General features: G+C 41.0%; 1 protein-coding gene across 2 annotated transcripts in view; it reads left to right on the top strand.

Annotated features, from left to right (window-relative positions):
* Nucleotides 1–17,820, top strand: part of atrnl1a (attractin-like 1a) — a 163,324-nt gene that overhangs the window by 5,747 nt on the left and 139,757 nt on the right. For both annotated transcript variants that reach the window (XM_041260693.1, XM_041260692.1), the window contains exons 2-3: nucleotides 17,012–17,095; nucleotides 17,464–17,577. In XM_041260693.1, the coding sequence (XP_041116627.1) occupies nucleotides 17,012–17,095; nucleotides 17,464–17,577 (198 nt within the window). The remainder of the gene's footprint in view (nucleotides 1–17,011; nucleotides 17,096–17,463; nucleotides 17,578–17,820) is intronic.

Here is a 17,820-nt window from a genome sequence, read left to right as displayed (position 1 = left end):
CCCCGGAGGTTTAATCTGCCCCATCACTGAGAATGTGAGCCCTGTTTATATACAGTATAGGTCTTGGACTAACTCCATTGTGCCTGGATCGCAGCTTCACATGCAGAACTTTGATTAAAATGAATCTCTGTACAGTTTGGAGGGTCTTCACTGCAGAGATGTTTCTAGGAAGTGTTTATTGTTGGGACTCAATTACTGGTCTGTATTTGTTTTGCTGTTTTCAATCTGCCTGATGTGTTGTGCATGCAGAGCTTGACGGCAAGCCATGTGATCATACCTAGAGTATAGACTGAGGTGCTTTGTTTCTGTATTTGGGACTGACTTCTGTTCCTTGAAAATATGTACACAGTTATATCCCAAGATGTGTATGTAAATCCTAAATGGTAACAGGGATGGCAATAAGACTCCCATTGCATAGAGTTTGATCCATTCCTGGTTTTACTGTGTGTTTAATAAGAAGACATGCCTGAGCTTGTTACCTGTAGACACACTGTGGCTAATCAAGCTCATCATAATAGCTGGAATGGGTGAAACTGCTGTGCTTGTGGCATTACACAATATCTGAAATTCGTTATTTAGTGCAGAGAGGATTCTATATACAACATGCTCAATCTACACTAGGCTTCAAAATAGTAATTGCGTCTTTGTAACCGCTAATCCTTTACAGGGTCTCTGTGAGCCGGAGCCTAACCCAGCAGACACAGGGCTCAAGGCAGGACTACACCCTGAATGGGATGCCAGTCCGTCGCAGGGCACCACACACACACTCAGTCACACACAGGGCAATTTAGAGTGACCAATCAACCCGAACAGCATGTCTTTGGGTGAAACCGGAGTACCTGGAGAAAACCCATGCGAACACGGGGAGAACATGCAAACTCCACGCAGACAGACCCCTAGGCTGGAATTAAACCCAGGACCCTGGCGCTGTGAGGCAGCAGCGCTAACCACCACACCACCATGCCGCCCGACCTGTATTCACTGATCACCCATGTGTGTCTGTCTGCCATGTGTTACACTGACTACGCTGATGTGAAATTAATTCCGTGGTGCATGCTGGCTGTCTGTTTAGAGGTGAAGTAGACCCTATGGGTTATACAGGGTCTTGGCTCAGCAGTTTGCTGCTCAGTTGTGTTCCTGTAATTTAAAGGTTGTTTGAGGTTGGTGACATCGCCCTGTCATTTTAAATACTGCCTGTTGCTGACAAACAATGTTATTACATTAGCAAAATCAACTACAGCAAAATGTGAGCATGGTCTTGCACACATGCTGTTGAAATAACACCATGCTTTTGACTTCAGTTTGATGTACAGTACACAATAAAGAGTTGGTCTCACCAGCACTGCAAAAGGGCTTCTGGGTTATGTGCCTTGTCATTGATCGCTGCACTTGCAGTACAGAGACACTTTTGTTCCCTTGGTAAGAACTGTGCAATTATAGTGGCTTTAAGTACTAAATTCAGATACAGTCAGACACTGATAAATACTTCCAGTTTAATTATTGTTTACATTTATTGCTAAGTTTGTAGTGTTTGATAAATAGTTTCTGTGTTATGAGTGTGTCTGGAAAAGCCTGGTCATAGCAAATACATTTCCATTAGCTGCTTTAATCCACTGTTCAGAAATTATGAAACTGAGCTAAATCAGCTTTCTATGGTTTTCCTGGACCGCGACGGTATATCAACAAAGTCTACAACTCATGTTAAACTGGATCCATCTACTGTACCTTCTCAAAGAACGGTCTCTGTTGATTTGACTGCAGCATGCTTTTCAACACCATTTTTATGTATTGTTCTGTGACTGCATCTATTCAGAAGAAGTAAACCGTGCAATGAGCTTTTCCAGCCTGGTATCAGTTTCTGGGGTCCTCATTCCAAAGAAAGGGGACCTACAGTCTACACTGATTGCATTCAGTCATCCACCTGTCTGTCTGTCAGTCTATCTCTGTCATACTCTACTCTGTGAACACTGTAACTGCATTGATTTTGCACCAAATTTCTATCATGCACTAGCCTTCTGTAGAAATTTTGTATTTGCATTTGGCTACAATGCGATAAACTCTTGATTTCATCCAAAAATGTTTAGCCATTCAGGTACTGTCCAATATTGCAGGATTATACATGTACTGTATTGCTTGATATTTGTGCAGGGTGGGTATTTCGCCAGTAAATCTGATTATTTTCCTTTCTTCTGTTGCTAAGTAATTCTCCAGATGTAATTCCCAGAATGTGTTGTTCTTCCAAACAGGAATCCCAAAGGAATTGGTTTCTGTTTCTTGACGCTCCTGTTTCTGTGCGACTCCGTTTCACCACGGTAGATGAGCAGGGCACCCACCTGGCAGTTCTACCTGCAACTGAAGCCAGCCATCTCACTATTGTGTCAAAATGTCAATTTAAAATACTTTCCCGCTGGAGCCTGTTGGGTTTGAAAATGTGAGCCTTTCATCCCTTTCAAGGGAATTGGAACATAGTGTAACAGGATGTATCCCACAGTGAAGTCCTTGTGGAGAGCACTGGGCTTCTCAGACACACCTTCAGAGGCTTGTGTGCTGTGTAGAAATGGCTGAAAAGAAAGGATTGCCTGGAAGGCAGTGGATTGACACAAAAGAAAAGGAAAAAAAATGCAGCAAGAAAACAGGATAAAACAAAATGAAACTAAAAACCAAAAACATTGAAACAAATAATGTTTTAAATATTTTATTGTGACTTTAACTATGTCAAACTTCATTGATTGTTAGGGAGAAGGGTAGTGGTGGGGGGGTGGGGGGTGATACCAGCTGTTATAACCATAATCTGCTGATTTATATCATTTCCGATGCCAAATGTATTATTTTTTAAAGACTGTATGTAGTAGAGGAGTAGTTGTTTTGAAATGTGAAAAACACTTTATTCTAACATTGGAAAGAAAAAAAAAAAACGAGCCCTTTGTTTGGTTTCCATAGTATCAAGAATGCATACTATACTGTAATTCCCCTTGCACATCGATCAGCATTATGTTTTAGTGATTTTCTTCATATTATTTAGTTAAAATATATTGTATCTGGCTGGAGTTTGTTTAGTGCTAATATGAGTGCTTTGGACACAAACCGGGCTGTGTGACTTCTAGAAGCTGTGTTTTGTTTGCTTTTTTTTTACAGTAGCTCAGGACATTCACTGCTCCTGTTTCCCACACAACCCATAAGAAAATACAAATGCTTAACCCTTACAAGACATGAAGCTTCATAACCGAAGCTTCTGACAAAACCAGCCCCATGCACAGTGACAGTTTGTAATGAAATGCACTTGCAATTAGACAGGTCGCAAACTCTTCATAAGTTCAAATTGAGCATTTTGAAACATTCCACTTCAAATGGGCTCACCTGGTATTGTTGTATAGATACAAAATGGGAGAATAAGCTTAAATAAAACCTGGAATGGATCAAACTACCATGCAGTAGCACCATGGAAATGATACAGTGTGTTACTATTTGTGGCCTGTGTGTGTGAGAGAACAGCAGAGTGGGCGAGTCTCTGCTTCTAAAGTTCCACCACTCCACACATGTGGCAGATTCCTTTTCCTGGTCTGAGGGTATAACATCATTCATTCACAAACTGTAAGCTGATACTGGAGGCGGTTGAAGTGAGTTCACTGAAAGACCTGGATGGGAATCAGGAAAACGGTTCATGTTTTCAAAGGATTGCTTGGTAACTTCAAAAGGAGCTGCTTGAAATAGTTCCTTCTCATTGCTACAGGAGCCTCCGTGCAGGACAAGCCAGAGTTTCTTATTTAGTTTTTGTGTGTTATAATAGGGTTACACACTGCAGTTGGACAAACAAATAGAAACATTCTGTAAAAAATGGATATTAAAGTTGTCGTAATAATTTATAAGATCCTTCATGGATTAGGACCATCCTGTCTCCAATAACTACTAACTCTCTATTCGTTCTTTTGAGATCAGAAAATGCAGAACTCTTAGTTGTTACAAAAAAAAAAAAAAAAAAAATCTTCTTAAAATAACTGGAGCCAGAGCTTTTTGCTGTCATGCTCCTCATTTGTGGAATTATTTTCTGGTTGACATCAGGCAGGTCGAATCATTGGATTCTTTTAAGTCTAAATTGAAAACATGTATTTTTTGAACGTGCTTTTATATAATTGGTTGTAGCTGGAGTGCATTGTGCATATGAGCTGTCTTGTTTCTTAACTTTGTCCAGCGCTGTGGGATGCTATGGTATGAAGGGTGCTATCTGAAAATAATTTGGTATTGTATTCTGCTGTTGTCGATCCATTGTGTTAACGAGGCAGTGAAAGGCTGCAGGACTGTTCAGCACCACTCGGGCAGCTCCTCCGGAAGGATATTGTAGAAGGATTCTGTCTGATTTTTCTGCAGCTGTCTTTAGGCAGCAAAGAGATACAGGAAAGATATCTAGATACAGTATAGTGGTGCAGAAGACGGTAGGAGATGCAGTATGTAGTGGTGCAGAAGACAGTAGACCTGCAGCTCATTCCACTGTGCTTTTGTGTGATAAAGGCTTTGGAAATGTGTTCCTAAATGAACAGGTAATTCCCAGTCCTCTGGGTTATACTGTAGTTTGTGTTGTGCCTTGATCTATTGAACTAGGCTTCTGCGTCACTGTGAAAGGGTGTGTCCATCTCTGTGTGCTTGGGAAGGCAAGCTGTGTATTCAAAGGCTGTTGACAAATATTTTCCTGTTAAATGAGATATTTTCACGACATGTCTCTGTGCTAAATTTACAGTAAATCCTGCTTGGTGATGGCACATGGTACAGTACAAGCCCAGTGAGATCCAGAATCCATTAATCAAAATAAACATCCAAGATTGGTTTTTACTTTCTGCTGTGGACTAGCTGACAAATGAATCCTACCTGAGACTGAGGATTGCTTTTCATATTGTCATGTGTTTTGATATATTTCCAGATCTTTCCCCAGATTAAATCCAATAGTCAGATTTTTTAATGTTAATGCAGTAGTAGTGTGTGTGTGTGTGTCTGTGCGTGTGTGTGTGTGTTATGGCTGTGCACTCGAATCTTTCCTGTTCTGAATTACTTTTTGGCAAGTTCCTGTATACTACGCTATGTGTGGCCTTGTTTTAAGTATTTACGTATTGGCGTTCTGCTCATGATATTCAGTATTTATCCACTCAATTGTCTCAAACATGACAATTCCCATGGTTATTTTGTTCAATGGACAATATTGAAAAAAGATGCAAAAGATCCAAATTCAAGGTGTGCTGTTTTGAACATTTCTTTCCAAAAACTGTATAGTGGGCAGAGAGCGGGACTCTAGTGTGGGTGTGTGTGTGCTGTGCTGTGCATTGCAAGAGAGCAGAAGAGATAGGGGAAGGGTGCTGTACGGGACGTATGAACAGAGAGGCACCCCTATGATGTATATCCCCAGAATCGAATACTGCATGCTGAACAATGTTCATACTGTTGGATATGCACAGTACATTCTGGTAAATGTGGAGATATTCCCATGGCTTGGGAGTGGAACTCTAATTGACCAATCTACAAGTAAGATCAATGTACTGTATCCAGTTTCAAGGGAGTTCTATTGTGATAGATGCAATAGTTTGGCTATGAAACCTGATGGTTCTTTGCCAAACGCATCACGCCAATGTTCTCTCATCCACGATCATGCTCGTAGATCTATTACTGGCCATTTCCTTCCCCCACCATTAAGAAGTCATTAAACATTTTCAAAGTAGCTTACAGGTTAAAGGAGTCCTAGTCTTTTATCAAAACGAACTTCATTAATAAGGCTGTATTTCTGTTTTCACAGATTTCACTATTTCCATGAAATGTACCCATTGCCATGTTATATGCAGTTCCCCGTGAAAATCCCCATTTCTGAAAGAGTAAATGCAGCAAATGTTTTCCTTATAGGCGCGCTGCCTGTCCCACTGCATTTAGGAACCTGGCAGCTGGTTTAGATTGGTTCCTGTAAACCACTGAACTCCCTGAACAGAGCTGCGCGGTTCTTTTGCAGTGTACATGAAGGGGGCATTTCATGTGTCTTGTTGTTTTGACATTTTTTTTTTGTTTTATTGTGTTTGATAATTCACTGATAGTGAAAAAAAGAATGTATTTAAACTGTGGACATAAACACAATCTTCTACAACTTCACTTTTTCAGGATCATTTAAATATTTAGGAACATTTAATATGAAGTTTTTGTTTAATCGTGAAATAACTTTTAATATCTATTTTTAGGCTGTGAAAAAAAAAAAAAGCAGCCCCCAATTAAAAATGTGTTGACCTGAAAGGATATGTCCAGCTTGAGGATGCACGAATATATTAATATATTACTAAAACAGAATGTTCTTTTATTCTCTCCTCTGATCAGACCCTGAAGCAGTGCCCGTGCAGCAGACGCTGGTGACATTTACATGGAAATGTCTGAGTCTGATTCTTACCAGACTGCAAAAATATTGTTGTTTTGACTGGGTTACTGCTTAAGAGTTACCCTTTAGGGCCTGTGAAGCCGGAGACTGTCGGTTTAGGGTTTGAAGAAAGATTTGAAACCTCTAGATACTGTAAATTGCAAAGTACAAGCAGCTCTTAATATGCCCTGTGAAACTAAAAGGATGTAGTGACTAATTGTTCAAGTCTGTACATAACTCATACACTGACTGTTCTGCACAAGCTAATGAACATTCAGGTGTTTGTCAGTCAATTGACTTTGTAAATATACACCTTTATCAATGAAGAACTACTACATCTGCAACAGAAATGTGACCTGTGAAGCCCTTGTGCCCGGTTGCTACACAAACAATCATTACTGCCTGAATATCACAATAAACATGAGTGAATGGAACCCAGGGGGAGCGCCTCACCAGTGGTAGTGTACAAGCTATCTGCAAACCTAAATGGCACATTTTACGGTAGTTCTGGTATTGATTACTGCCATGCCTCAATTTCAAGTCATTTTACTTTGTCATTTCAGCCCAGAGATTCCACAATGCATAACACACTTGCTAGCCTTCTATTGTAAACGCTCTTGTTATTTTAGGAAGAGGATAGCAATCTGGAGTATGTTTTGCATTTTGTTATTTGGACATGAGAACAGTTTGTTCTCCCCAGTGCTGTTTATATCGGGCAGATTGACCTTGTGATCGTTCTGTTCAGGTGGGATGGCCAAGTTATGTTTCAGCCTCTTTGTCCTCCTGTCCATTGTTGGTGAAATAATACAAAAAAAATAATATTTCCCCCACATTTACTGCTGTCTTCTTTGTATTCAAATGCAAGCGTCTGCTCCACAGCGAAAAATAGCAAGTTGAAAACACTGTTTCTTCACAACAAAAAAGAAGTTCAAGCAAATGAACAATTTAACAATTTTCTCAGCCTCCCAGAAGTTGTATTCCCATACGTGGATATTTTTTACCGTGTACGTGCATGAATATTCCAGTAGCCGGTCCTATTTGAGATGGTTGCGTGGGATCCTGATCCCCTGGAATGCAGCTTCTGCATGACGTTTCCTCGCTGCGTGTCACACAGCAGCAGGTATTAGCCTCTGCAGTGATCTGTTTCCAGCAGTTTGAAAGGGAGAGGGATGTAAAGAGCTACTGCATTTACCTTTTAAATATTGATGAGTTTTTAGTAGAGCAAGTGATTGTGTTTCAGAATGACAAAGTGGAAGGAAATGGCTTTCCACTATAGTAAGTTTTGATTTATGTTGGTTACAAAACTGACCTTTTACATTAATTGTTTGGACTTAATAATTGAGAGTGGGCCTGTCTGCTTCTCTTTTTAAAGTGAGTGTCACCTGCAGTATACAGTGCAGGATACTAATCAATACATAAAAGAACATTCATTGCTTCCTTTTTTACTATAGGTAGGTGATAACCAATTATTACGGTATCTCTGTAGCATCCTATCACTTGAATCACAATACTATAAAATGACATGTTGCAATAAGCGATATAAAATGACATGTTGCAATAAGCGATATAAAATGACATGTTGCAATAAGCGATATAAAATGACATGTTGCAATAAGCGATATAAAATGACATGTTGCAATAAGCGATATAAAATGACATGTTGCAATAAGCGATATAAAATGACATGTTGCAATAAGCGATATAAAATGACATGTTGCAATAAGCGATATAAAATGACATGTTGCAATAAGCGATATAAAATGACATGTTGCAATAAGCGATATAAAATGACATGTTGCAATAAGCGATATAAAATGACATGTTGCAATAAGCGATATAAAATGACATGTTGCAATAAGCGATATAAAATGACATGTTGCAATAAGCGGTAACACTTTACATTACGTGCCTGTAATTACTGTGTATTTACATGGTAGTTGCATAGTAAACACATGTATGTACACGTAGCTACAATGTTATTAAGCATAGTTACAATGTATTTAAGTTATTTGCACTGGCAGTACCACACAAGGTAACTGCGTGCTGTATCAAAGAGGTGCAGCGGACAACCACAACTTGAAGCTGCTTTCACTGACAAAATAACTTCAGGACTGAGCCATTGCTTTGTAGGACCAGCCCTGTGGAAGGTTTTAAAGTCCCATGATGCTTCTGTGACAGGTGAAAAAGTAAGTGCTTTTGATTGGCATACACCAGTAACTGGTTTTGAGTTTGTCTCTGCCTTATCCATGTCGTGGTGAGATTTCTATCCGTTTTATGCTTCACTGGCAGTGCAGCTTTGTGTGTGTGTTTATTTATGTAGAGTATTTATTAATGAATGTGTTTATTTGCTGTCTGAAATGTGCCATGTAATCTTTAAGTTCATGAACAGAGCGTAATGATCAATGGCTAACCCCATGTTGTGTGTTGTGTAGTGACTTGCGTGATTCCAGTCTCACTACAGAGACAGTATTACCTTGTCAACAAATCTGAATCGTTACTGAAGCAGGTTCCTCCAAAATATTAAATAGTGTTTTAAATATAGGATTCATTCTACAGCATCGTACAGCAAATAGCATGAAGTCAGTCGCATGTGGTAGGGTTGTAAATATACATGTGCTGTAAACCCAGTAATTAGTTCACCACAAATCGGTCAACTCCCAGTTTCAACCCCTCCAAGTTTAACAAGTGGACAATGTGCGCAAGTCTGCTGCAAGGACTTGACTCTGTGACCTCAGTAAATGGAACTGTATTGCTGGAGCATTCCAAAATGTGTCCTCCTTATTGTTGTTATTATTTTAATTTAACACAAGGAGTTTGATTTGATGACCACACAGTAAGCTTAATGACCATTCTTTGTTTTTGTAACATCAAACTTTATTCTTTTATTTTGTAAACAAACAGCGGTGAGCTCTCTGATGTGGGATCGCAGTGTCTGCAGTCTATAATCCCTGTCCAGGACAGCTTGTATGGTGTGCAGTGTTTTCTGTTAGATCACTGTGTCAGCCTGGCTCTCGTCTCTTTGCAGCTGTGTGCACAGGTCACCATATGTTATTCCAATCTCTCTCTCTCTCTCTCTCCCTCCTCCCATACACCTTTATGATGGGATTTTGTTTAAAAGTAATTCCAGGCTGTATCAGGGCCTTGTTTAACTGGAGCAAGTGCAGTATCTTCCTCTCCCCTTAGGTCCCGTAGCTTGAATATGACAAGCCTTATTGGGCAGATACTGTCTCCGTTCTGGTTCTTTAGAGGAGGTGCTGTTGCCAAGCAGTTCTAAAGAGAAAAAGGAACCCTACTGTTATACAGTAGGAGGCTGTGTGGTCCATGGTTAAAGAAAAGGGGCTTGAAACCAGGAGGTCCTGGGTTCAAATCCCAGCTCAGCCACTGACTCGCTGTGTGACTCTGAGCAAGTCACTTCACCTCCTTGTGTTCCATCTTTCAGGTGAGATGTTGTAAGTGACTCTGCAGCTGATGCACAGTTCACACACCCTAGTCTCTAGGTCACCTTGGATGAAGGCAACTGCTAAATAAACAAATAACAATAATGTGATCTTTGAATGTCTATTTTGCTGTATTTTATATTATTCTTTTTTTTATTTGGCAGTGTGTTATTTGCCACAAACCACAGAAAATGTGTAAAGTCCTACAGATGTCTTTCATAATTCCTCAGAGACGAGGAGATTACCAATTCCCTAAACAAAGTCATATGCATTCAAATTGAATGTTATATTTCCCATGCACAATCCCACAATGCAGAGTTATTTGTTGAAACCTTTGAAATGTCATAAAGAGTATTTAGTGGTTCAGTTGTATTGAGCTAAGAATCTGGTAAAAGTAGAGCAGGTGTGGTACTCATACCCCCACCTGGGGCAGAGTGTTGCACTCCGGTGTTCTGATGTAATTAAGAATCTCCTAAGGGGAGCTTGTATGAGTTTGTCAATCCCCTTCACCCTCGCTTACTGTCCTGCTGCTAACCCATAACCCATATACGCTAGCAACTTCATCTTTGCAGCACCCTTCACTACAACCTGTCCCCTTGGGATCATACAAGTTTTTGGTTAACGGATGATAAATACTTTACACTCCGAGATGTTTCCCTCATACACAGGTTCTATAATTCTCTAGCTCAAGTTTGATTGTCTGTGTCATGCAAGATAAATGAACACTCAAGCTGTGGCATTTGCAAAGTTGGTAATGCCGCTTGCGAATGCTATTGCGGTCCTGGTACCTTTTTCTTTGAAGTCACGGCTGTATAGCGACAGTACACTTTGAGTTGTTGTTGTAGTGCTTGTTACACAGCTCTATTTGATTTGGATTGGCTTTTCTAACTTAAGTTCCATTACCAGCCCAATAAAAATGCTGGTGCCTGCTGCATTGCTTTAGACTGGCCACATCAAAGGTACAGTACAGCACATGGTTTGACATAGGGTCATTCTAGCTGGTACACAGCTGTGTTCTATGATTCTCTCAACACATTTCCATTCCAGGTGGTGTCCACTGAACATTATCTGTTCCAGTGGCACATTGATTTGGTTTAAATGGTTCTATTAAACAATTTAGAACAGGGTTGGAACAAAGACCAGGACTGGAAGGCAACTTTGGCCACCCTTGACTTAGATTATGCTACCGGGAATGCTTTGTTTTTGTTCACAAAATGGTCAAGTTGAGTGATGATTCTGAGATCTGTATTGAATTCTCTGGGACTCTTCTGATTTTTAAGAAGTCACTAGAATGTAGCGACTACAACAGAGAGTCATACAAAGTGAATCTAAACCAGGAGAAAAAGAAAACAAGAGATAAGAATACATACAAACTGAGATTTCAAACCCTTACCAAGTTGCCCTTTAAGAGACATTGCTTGTGGAGTGTATAAAGCTGTACTGCATGTGTTCTCCATTTAAAGTGATAGAGATTTTTTTTCCCCCACACGTTTTCCATAATTTTCTATTTATAGGGATAGTCAATGGAACGTTATTACCACATGATATATGAAGACCATGTGATAGAAAGTTTTGAAAACCAGAAGTTTGACATTGACTGTGTGTAATAATACAGACATGTGTTGATGGTAACTGTGAGACACACAGTATCATAGACCCTTCAGACTGTGTAATCGCTGAGAAAAGGAAACTTCGGAATTCTACCCAGTAAACTGTTCAAACCTCTTATGCAGTGGCATTGCATTCTCGCCGTCTGACTCCACTTCAGATATCAGACTGCTTGGGGCCTCAGTATTCCTCAACACGACACTGTTAACGACAGCATATTTCTTAAAACTGAACCAGAACAAATGTGCTTGCTCTGCACCGCGCCACAACCAAGGCAGCAATCGCGTAACCAGACGATGCACGCCCCAGTGGCTGCAAAACCGCTGTGTTCATGTGGCAGTGCACTGTTCTGTAGTCCTCCCTGCAAAATTACAAGCAATCCATGTACCAATATCAAGTGTGTGAACTGCAAAAGAAAACAACTAAATAGTGAAGAATTATTTAGTCATATATTGCAATACGTGATCTGGGGGGCTGGCTTGACGTCACAAACAATTGTGGGACTAGAATGTCATCAGAAAGCTGTGATCGTCACCCTGTACTGTCTGTCAGTCTTGGATCTTGAGTTTAGTGGCAGGGGGTTGGAATTGCAGTTTCCTGTGTGCTGACATCGATGTTCAGTGCTCTTCGGGGAAAGATATTTGTTGTAAATCCTCGTACCATGTTGATGGGTTTTGGTTGGGAGACCTCATTAGCAGAGATAGAGTAGTGCACAGTGCTGCTTGTGAACTGTGTGCGCCATTGAGCTGCAGTCAGGGTGTGCTCTAAACATGGTTATCACATTTACACATAGTATAATGGAAGTAGAAACTATACCTTTTTTGGTAGTCCTGCGTTGTATACACCAGATCCTTTCAATCTAATTTTAATTCCTATTAAATGTACACTGACCTTATTCGGGAAGGTGGAATCTGTTTAAGCTTCCCCTGGGGTTGTAGATAAATGAAGGCCTGGGATAAAGTTGACAATCCATGACTGGTATTTCGTCACGTAGAAACATCGATCTGAAGTGTTTTTTGATGATGTTTAGTCAGTGACAAGTCAAGGTTATCTGAGGAACAGGCTATTCATTTTATTTTCAGCTGTATATTTTCAGTACATTTGTTCTGTTTCTAATAGCATCATTCAATCTTCACCAGCATGCTGTAATGTAGGTGACAGCCTGTAGTAATGTTGTTGTAGCAGTACTGCTCTTGTATGCCATAGATACATAGGCTAGGGCAAGTAACACAGGCTAGCCGAAGTGTAAAACAATGAGCCAGAACCATCTAATAATCTGCCACCTTTGATGGAATTACACTGCAGTGCACTGTGGGTGACCTACTGTAGCCTACATTGTACATATATCTATAGCAGGCAACTGGATCTGAAGAGCAGCTCCTGAACACCGCGTCAAATCAGCTGGATCTGAAGAGCAGCTCCTGAACTAGTCAAATCAGCTGGATCTGAAGAGCAGCTCCTGAGCAAGTCAAATCAACTGGATCTGAAGAGCAGCTCCTGAACTCCTCGTCAAATCAACTGGATCTGAAGAGCAGCTCCTGAACTCCTCGTCAAATCAACTGGATCTGAAGAGCAGCTCCTGAACTCCTCGTCAAATCAACTGGATCTGAAGAGCAGCTCCTGAACTCCTCATCAAATCAACTGGATCTGGAGAGCAGCTCCTGAACTCCTCATCAAATCAGCTGGATCTGAAGAGCAGCTCCTGAACTCCTCATCAAATCAACTGGATCTGAAGAGCAGCTCCTGAACTCCTCATCAAATCAGCTGGATCTGGAGAGCAGCTCCTGAACTCCTCGTCAAATCAACTGGATCTGAAGAGCAGCTCCTGAACTAGTCAAAATCAGCTGGAAGAGCAGCTCCTGAACTCCTCATCAAATCAACTGGATCTGAAGAGCAGCTCCTGAACTCCTCATCAAATCAGCTGGATCTGGAGAGCAGCTCCTGAACTCCTCGTCAAATCAACTGGATCTGAAGAGCAGCTCCTGAACTAGTCAAATCAACTGGAACTGAAGAGCAGCTCCTGAACTAGTCAAATCAACTGGATCTGAAGAGCAGCTCCTGAACTCCTCATCAAATCAACTGGATCTGAAGAGCAGCTCCTGAACTAGTCAAATCAACTGGAACTGAAGAGCAGCTCCTGAACTAGTCAAATCAACTGGATCTGAAGAGCAGCTCCTGAACTCTTCGTCAAATCAGCTGGATCTGGAGAGAAGCTCCTGAACTAGTCAAATCAACTGGAACTGAAGAGCAGCTCCTGAACTCCTCGTCAAATCAGCTGGATCTGGAGAGCAGCTCCCAAACTAGTCAAATCAACTGGAACTGAAGAGCAGCTCTTGAACTAGTCAAATCAGCTGGAACTGAAGAGCAGCTCCTGACCTCGTCAAATCAGCTGGATCTGGAGAGCAGCTCCTGAACTCTTGATAAAACGCATTAGAGAACCATAACCGTGTCGAATGCTGCTGACATGACACCCCAGCACCATAAAAGATGCAGTGTTTCACTCGCTCGGGGTTGGGTGTTCAGGGTGAGAGAACGGGAGAGAAAGTCGGGAGTAAGCTTTAAAATGATAATACAGTTACAATTGCAATTAGACCAGCATGAATTATATCAGCACAATACTTATTTGTTTAGCGTTCCTCCCCTGTTTTGTTAGCGTCTGTTTTTGTTTAGTGGTAGTATGTTTTGTTTGTCTGTTTATTTTGGACTATAGTGCCATGTGCTGTCTTTGTTTGTATCTTTTTTTTGTTTGCCGCAGCATGTCGGTTTCACCTCCCAGTACTACCTGACACTTGTGTTCCTTTCTGGCCTGATGTAACAAACAGCCTTTTAAGACACAAGCCAAAATTAACTGAATGAAAAAACAGATAATTAAAAACTGAATTGCAGCCACCCTGTTCACACTGCCCTGGCAGTCTAACTGTACAGGAAGCCGAATGGCCCCTTCCACATTCCATGTGTTCCAGTTTGGAGCACAACACACCCTCCTGCATTGCAATGTCTGCTGAAAACTTGGTGTAACACATATTTTTTTTAAATTCTATAGCCAACAGCTTCCTCACGGAACATTTTCTTGATTCATTTTTAATCAAGGGGCAGTGCTGGTCCCAGAGTCTCATGTCAGCAGTATTTGACATGGTTATGGGTCTCTAATGTGTTTTATCAGCCTGCCCATCAGCTCTGCATGCATTCATTCACTACATTGTGACATGAGTGCAGGAAGGAAGCATGGTATACAGGAAGCTACTTGAAAGAATCAATAGAGTCATTCAGATGGCAAAGAAAAACAGTATAGGCTTTGTATAGCAAATCTGATATAGAATAAGGAGAAGGCAGTGTTGACGCTTGGGCATAGGTTGTACACGTGCTTCTGGACAGGAATTTGCATTGTGTGTTATGCTGGAATGCTTTTATTAAAGTGCCTGTTAAACATTACTTTGGATTTTCCAGAGATTTCAAATGGACCACCATCGTCTATATGGTAAGAAGTCACAAACTGAGGCTTGAATTTGCAAACAGAGTCGGCATGATTGCAGTCTGTGGCTGGTGGGAGGAATGAAAGTCAGCAGGCCATTACAGGAAGCCAAACAAGTTCTCTTAAATAAACGAACACTGATGAGGAAGGTCTGCAGCAGATAAACATTGCCAAAATGTTCTCAACGCTTGCGCTTGCATACAGTACAGTAGAAAGAAATGATGTCTTTCTCATGGTTATCGTTATAGAGTCATTAAATCCAAGTGGGAATCCTAAAACCTTGTAGATGACCCCAATCTGCCTTGCAGATACCTTCATACTCTTCAGTTAATAGTCTGCCCTGCGACTCCTGCTGAGAGAGACAGACGCCCTACAGCTGAGACACGACAAGGACTGGTGGTGGTGTGAATTACTGTACCACGTTTCACTCTGTCTCTGGTTCCATACTGGGTGGTATGGTCAGACCGGATTGCTATGTACATTATTGAACGGGGGTCCTTGTGGCTATAACTGTCGTTTGAGGATAGAGATTACTATTCTAATTCTGTGTGTGGTCTGTTTGAGATCCCAAGGCACAAAGGTGGCCTGTACCTATATTGCAGGCAAAGCAGCCACTCGAGGCTTTAGTTTATTCAAGCGTTTGGTGGCAGAATACCAGCGATGGTGCTCTTCAGAATATGCATGATCAAACAGATTTAGAAAGCTGTAGCCTTCAGCATGCCTCATTAACTGCAGCTGTTCACTGTTCTAACTCTGCATTCTTTTCTTTGTTTATTAGAACACACATTCCAGCACTAAGTGGAATACAATGGAATGTATTGTTTATCTGTAGCTATAGTACATTAACTTGCCCAGGTACTGTAATAGCTGAACCGGTCTTATGGATTAGAGAAATGATCGTAAAGTGTGGCTTCTTACAGTACCTTTAGGAAGCTGTTGGCTCTATGACCTTAAAAACGTCTGCTCCAAACGGAACGTGGAAGGGGCCCTTTGTCATCCTGTACAGAGTGCAGCTGCTGGGGCTGTCCTGTCCCTGAGACTCGTGTTGGCAGTCCTATGGAGAAGAGAACTGACTCTGCAGTGTGGTTGCTTACAGTCCCTTTGATAGGTCAGCTGGTTTAAATCCTCCTGTACTGGATTGATGCTGAAAGAGCCAGTGCTGAGGAATGTCTTTGAACTGACTTGCTTGCTAATTTATTTATTTATTTATTTGGGGGGGGGGGGATGTCAGGGAAACTGTTGTCACTTGCTGTCCTTGAGTGATTGCTTTGTAACAGTGTTTTTTTTAAATGTGTGTGTCATGGCACTATATTTACTCATGCAGTCTTACTTGAACACCAAGGTATGTGTAGAATCCCAAAGTAATGAAGATGCTCATTAAAGGGGCAGCTGCAAATGATGTGCAAGTGACTGTCACAGGTACAAATCATCTCTGTGACTGTCACGGGTAATAACCGTGGAGACTCTGTGACTGTCACGGGTAATAACCGTGGAGACTCTGTAACTGTCACGGGTAATAACCACGCACTCTCTGTGACTGTCTCGGGTAATAACCGTGCACTCTCTGTGACTGTCGCGGGTAATAACCGTGCACTCTCTGTGACTGTCTCGGGTAATAACCGCGCACTCTCTGTGACTGTCACGGGTAATAACCGCGCACTCTCTGTGACTGTCACGGGTAATAACCGCGCACTCTCTGTGACTGTCACGGGTAATAACCGCGCACTCTCTGTGACTGTCACGGGTAATAACCGCGCACTCTCTGTGACTGTCACGGGTAATAACCGCGCACTCTCTGTGACTGTCACGGGTAATAACCGCGCACTCTCTGTGACTGTCACGGGTAATAACCGCGGAGACTCTGTGACTGTCACGGGTAATAACCGCGCACTCTCTGTGACTGTCACGGGTAATAACCGCGCACTCTCTGTGACTGTCACGGGTAATAACCGCGCACTCTCTGTGACTGTCACGGGTAATAACCGCGCACTCTCTGTGACTGTCACGGGTAATAACCGCGCACTCTCTGTGACTGTCACGGGTAATAACCGCACACTCTCTGTGACTGTCACGGGTAATAACCATGCACTCTCTCTTCTTTCTTTTTGACATTTTCAGATTAACTGAACCTTCTGGATATTTAACAGATGGACCAATACATTATAAATATAAAACAAAGTGCACCTGGTTAATCGAGGGATAGTAAGTACTTTTGAGTTTTGTCGTCTTCTTCATTATTTTAAAATAAGAACAAGATTTTCTGGTTATTATTGAAAAAGTATCCTCCAAAGCTTTAGTAAATAGTAGTTGATTTACTAACATAATAGCATCATAATAGCAATTATAAAGCAATTATAAGTAAGGCTGTCATTTTTTCATGGTACCCATTGTCATGTAATATGTAGTTCCCTGTGAAAATACCCATTTCTGAAAGAACGGTGTAAATATATACATTTTACTTTTTAAACATATTTAATTTGTGTTGTTTAATATTACTATTGAATTTGTGTTGTTATTAATATTACTATTGAATTTGTGTTGTTATTAATATTACTATTTTATTTCTACAGTCCTAATGCAGTGTTAAGGTTACGATTTAACCACTTTGCTACCGAGTGTAGCTGGGACCATATGTATGTATATGATGGAGACTCTGTATATGCACCTTTAATAGCAGTGTTTAGGTGAGTATCATTTTAATATGCGTCTTGACTGATTGTGCATTTTACATTGTTATTGGTTCTGGGAATCTTATTAAAAAAAAGAAATGCAATCTTCACTCTTTTCTTGTGAGCTCTAATTAGTACAGATATGAAAGTAGGAAATGGATCATTTTCAGAGCCTGCTCTAAATCTGTTTGCTTAAGTTCCCTTGATGTGTCGAGATATTAATTAAACTGTTAATTGGCTAATTTTTTTCGTGTAATG

Source organism: Polyodon spathula, chromosome 10 (assembly GCF_017654505.1).
Source record: "Polyodon spathula isolate WHYD16114869_AA chromosome 10, ASM1765450v1, whole genome shotgun sequence".
Lineage (NCBI taxonomy): Eukaryota > Metazoa > Chordata > Actinopteri > Acipenseriformes > Polyodontidae > Polyodon > Polyodon spathula.
The sequence above is the reverse complement of the archived record's forward strand: the minus strand, read 5'-3'. Positions and strand labels throughout refer to the sequence as shown.